The sequence below is a fragment of the Myotis davidii genome, unplaced genomic scaffold (genome assembly GCF_000327345.1).
Source record: "Myotis davidii unplaced genomic scaffold, ASM32734v1 scaffold699, whole genome shotgun sequence".
Lineage (NCBI taxonomy): Eukaryota > Metazoa > Chordata > Mammalia > Chiroptera > Vespertilionidae > Myotis > Myotis davidii.
In genome coordinates this window covers 2162890-2167412 of record NW_006291007.1, presented here as the reverse complement: position 1 = coordinate 2167412, position 4523 = coordinate 2162890, and the positions used below count along the sequence as shown (strand labels likewise).

The 4523-nt window shown below is 47.2% G+C and overlaps 1 protein-coding gene across 1 annotated transcript; it reads right to left on the bottom strand.

Moving 5' to 3' along the window:
* Positions 1–823: 823 nt before the first annotated feature.
* Positions 824–3126, bottom strand: LOC102752671 (eotaxin). The gene is made up of 3 exons (XM_006764036.2): positions 2878–3126; positions 1338–1449; positions 824–949 (listed from the first exon to the last, which is right to left on the bottom strand). The coding sequence occupies exons 1-3, from the start codon at positions 2951–2953 to the stop codon at positions 844–846; spliced, it is 294 nt and encodes a 97-aa protein (XP_006764099.1). The 5' UTR covers positions 2954–3126; the 3' UTR covers positions 824–843.
* Positions 3127–4523: the final 1397 nt, after the last annotated feature.

Here is a 4523-nt window from a genome sequence, read left to right as displayed (position 1 = left end):
CTGAATAGTTGTCTGAAGTAAGAGAGGTCTAGGAAGCCGTCTTGGGGACCGGAATCGGAGGCGTACAGAAGGTTTGTCTGGTCCTGTCAGTTTTCTCCTGAATCCCGTTGAAAGCCAGCCAAGCCAAAAGGTCATTTCTCAGAAACACAGTTCCCACCCCCATAATTATACCTGTCACCCCCACCTTTCTACTCCCAGCTTAATGTGAATTCCTCACAATAATACAATTGCTGACTGTAACACAAAATACAGGTTTCTGTATTCCTAAAATAATATTTATTTCCAGTGAACAATATGAGTCACACCTCTTCTTAAAAATACAAAACATGTTGATATCTTTGCCAGGACCCTTACACGTTTCCAGAGAGGGAGGGAGGAGAATAAGAACCTAGCACTTTGCAAGGGATTGGATTGGGGATCACAGAGGAGAAAGGACCTGACACGGTAAAAACAAGCAGTATTCACAGAAGAGAAGTTGAAAAACACCAGTAGCCTGGCGGCATGGCTCAGTGGTTGAGCGCTGACCTATGAACCAGGAGGTCACAGTTCGATTCCTGGTCAAGGCACGTGCCCAGGTTTTGGGCTTGATCCCTAGTGTGGGGCATGCAAAGGGCTCTCTCTCATGATTGATGCTTCTCTCCCTCTCTTCCTCTCTGAAATCAATTAAACGTATATTAAAAACATCAATAACTTAAATACAATAATTTGTTAATTATTAAATAAAAGCCATTCGTTTGGGGAGAATGATGCGATGATTTCAGGCTGCTTCTTAGGAAGACGGTGGAGCGGGTGGGGAATGAATCAAGCATTTCTCAGGCTCAGGTTTGGTCTCAAAGTCAATCTTTATGGCTTTGGAGTTTGGGATATTTTGTCCAGGTACTTCATGGCATCCTGGACCCACTTATTCTTGGGGTCAGCACAGACCTCCTTGTTCAGTTTGGTCTTGAAACTGTGGGAGAGAGGGGAAGCGATTAGAAGGATTCACTTGGAAAATTGTGTCCATTTAACCCCAAATTTCCAGGTCCATCTGCCATGGGGTGGAGGGTCTGTCGTGGGAGAGCGGGAAGGGGACAGAGGAAGGATGGGACTCTGAGGTTTCCTGCTGCTTCTGATGGCCCAGTCAAGCCACCCTTCTCCTGACTGAAAGGAACTGGTGTGGCCTGGACAAGCTTGCAGACAGAGCTAAGTGTGAAAATGCCTTGAGGTGAAAAATCCATGAATCGGATGAGAGGGTCCAACCCTGAGTCTATGATTCCAAGTAACTCAGAAGCAGTTCCTGCCCTCTGCCCTCTAGAAATGAATGTTTGGGCGGGGAGAGGGTGAGCTCTGCTACTTACATCACAGCTTTCTGGGGACATCTGCTGTCGGTGAGTCTTGTGTAATTTTGCAATTTCTGATTTGGGATCTTCTTGCTGGCCATGCTGAAGCAGCAGAGGGTTGGGACCTTACCTGAATTTGCGGGAGAAATGAAAGAAAGGATGAACCACTAATAATATGTAGCTGTTTTATATTTTTATTGATTTCAGAGAGGAAGGGAGAGGGAGGTAGAAACATCAATGATGAGAGAGAATCATGGATCAGCTGCCTCCTGCATGGCCCCCTGCTGGGGATTGAGCCTACAATCCAGGCATGTACCCTTGACTGGAATCGAACCCGGGACCCTTCAGTCTGCAGGCCCATGCTCTATCTGCTGAGCCAAACTGGTTAGGGCTGTAGCTATGTTAAGGCATGCCTTTGGGAGGAAGGAAGGAAATTTAGGAGAAAGCAAGAAAATGCAAGAGAAGGAGGTAGAATTCATCTGCACTGAGGTCCTATACTTCTACCTTTGACTTGTGGTCGGCGGCTGAAAAGTGAGGACCTGTCCCCACTGGCAAAGTGTAGAAGAAGCTTGGTCAGTGCAGTGAGCTCTAGCTCTGTTGTTACAGGACTATGGAGCTATGTGCCAACCATAGCACTGTTCACCAGATACCCCCATTCTCTACTTTCTGGACGCATGGTAGACTTGCATTTCATGGCCACTTTTGGTTGGCTGGAGCCATTCACTAGTTTGGACCCATAAGTGAGAAACCAAAGTGGACAAGTGCCATTTCTGAGCTGGAGTTAGTGATTTCCAGTGCAAGAACCCCAAGGGCTAGCTATCCCTTTGTCGCGGTAAGCAGCAAGACTTTCGAAGGTGGCTGCTCATCAGCCTAGGATCCTGAGCGTATGAAGCAGAAGGTCTAGCCAATACACGATAGACTTTCAGTAGGAGTAAGAAATTAACCTTTCTAGTTTCAAGTCACTGGTCATTAGGGCTGTTTGTTACCACAGACTGCATGGTCTTATTTGTACGAATAACATGCAGTGCATCTAAGTCATCAGAGCATGAAAAATGCTCTGATTCCCCCCCCCCCCCCGGACTCAAAACATGTCACCTCAAGAGATTCCCCTGGAACCTCATTTCCTTCTTCTAGCCACCATTTCTGAAAGCTTGTCGGAGTCCAGTGAAAATTCCGGGCCCCTCATCAAGCAATTGTTTCCCTTCTAGCCCTGCCCCAACTGCCCACGGGGCCCACAGGAAAAGAAGGTCTTTTTTTGTGTGTGCACCCCATCCCTGAACTCTGCAAAGGCAGTCAGATCATAGATATACTCTGTCTCTCTCAACAGCCATGTCAGAAAGGAACGTGGGACTGGCTTGGGTCTCTCTTCCACTGATTGTGAGGTTGGGCACTCCTTGGGTTAGGTTAGGGTTAGGGTCAGGGTCAGGGTTAGGGTTAGGGTCAGGGTCAGGGTCATGTCAGGGTTAGGGTTAGGGTCAGGTTTCTAACACTACTCATGGGTCCTGTTGTGCTAGTTCAGGAGGTGGTCAGCTGTCCCACAGGGAGGGAGGGGGCTTACCTGGCTGAGCGAGCACCTGGGTGGTGAGGGTGGCCATGGTGAGCGACAGGCACAGGAGCGCTGCGGAGACCTTCATGCTGGAGGGTGCGGATGCAGCCTCAGTGTGGGAGTTGTCGATGTTTGTGCTTGTCTCAGCCTCTTGTGGGAGTAGTCCGTGTGTGTGCTTGTCTCAGGCTCTCTGCTCCTCTGGCTATTCCGCCTGCTTTTTAAAGACGATAGAGGACACTGGGAGCTTCCAGGGAATCCTTCCTCTTTGCAAAATCATGGCCAAGTCATCAAGGGAGGTCCTACATTGATTACCAAATTCTACTTCCTGGAAAGGACGAACAATGGGCAAAGTAGCGGAAAGAAATCTGGCACATTTTTATCTATCTTGGGGCTCAGTATGGGGGAGGAAGGGAGCTTATGAAATGACTGAGCAAGGGCGGTAACCCGAGAAGGTCATCTTACGAGCGCTGCTTTTCCTGAGATGAAACATCTGGAGTGGGGAAAGGAGTAAGGGAACCAAAGGCCTGGAGAGATGAGGCGGTCTGAGAACCTTCCCTGGTCCCTGTGTTCGCATGGTGGTCTTCAGGATTTGGGAGGCCAGGAAAGGACCTCAAATTTATGCGTGGCTCCCACCCAGATGCAGAGAGATCTCAGCAGCTCTGAACATGGCCGGCTACCTGGGAACCTCACCCCTAGTATTTAATCTAGTGGTCATAGAATCTAAGTGCCCTGGAATCTTAGAGCCATAGGACATCAGAACTGGGGAGCTCCTACTGGCCTGGACTTTTTGGGCATTTCCCTCCAGCTTTATTGGGGGAATAACTGACAAATAAAGATTGTATACATTTAAGGTGTATGATGCATTGGTTTGACATACACATCCATTGTGAAATGATTACCACAATCAAGTTAACTTTCATGTCCATCACTTCACATAGTTACCTTCTCCCTCTTTTTTTTTTTTGGTGGTGAGAACACTTAAGACCTACTCTCTTGGCAAATTTCAAGTCTAAAATATAGTCACCAGGCAGTACATTAGGTCCCAAGAACGTAATTCATCTGAAACTGCATCTTCAAAGCAAATGAGCCACGACCATCAAGGAGCTATCCGAGGTGAAGGACAGTCCTATCCATGTTCACTACTTTATCCTCTGCACTTATCATAACACTCAAGAAAGAAATGGCTTTCAAAAAAACAAATAAGGAGTAAAATTTCTCTTTAGCAGGCTGTATGTTATGTTTGCACCATTTGACCAACAGCTCCCCAGAAATACAAAGAAAAACCACCCCACACCTGTTAGGGTGACACTTCTCTACACCCGGTAGGATGGCTAGTGTCAAATGACAAGGCATGATATGTTTGCAAGGCTGTGGAGGAAAGCAGAGGGAATGTAAATTCATGCAGCCACTATGGAAAACAGTATGGAGGTTCCTATGCATTTCTTATCTATTTCTTTTAGCCCCTCAAGCATTTTTCCTAAGTGGAATTAATAGCAAAAGCCTGTTCATCAAATACACTGTAATGGAGTGGATCTGTTTGAAGCAGAATGGGTGGCTCCCTAAACCTGCACATCCCAAGGATTCAAGGAACACATATGAAAACCAAGAGACTTAGTTCACTCTCACTCCTGAGCACACACGGCAGAGGAGGTGCCCAA

What these genes read in the sequence shown, in the direction of transcription:
- LOC102752671 (XM_006764036.2), bottom strand. Translation starts at nt 2,953, where the DNA reads ATGAAGGTCTCCGCAGCGCTCCTGTGCCTGTCGCTCACCATGGCCACC. An exon ending in CCAGGTGCTCGCTCAGCCAG is followed by an intron (nt 1,450 to 2,877) that starts GTAAGCCCCCTC and finishes CCGCAAATTCAG; the next exon opens with GTAAGGTCCCAACCCTCTGC. An exon ending in TGTCCCCAGAAAGCTGTGAT is followed by an intron (nt 950 to 1,337) that starts GTAAGTAGCAGA and finishes TCTCTCCCACAG; the next exon opens with TTTCAAGACCAAACTGAACA.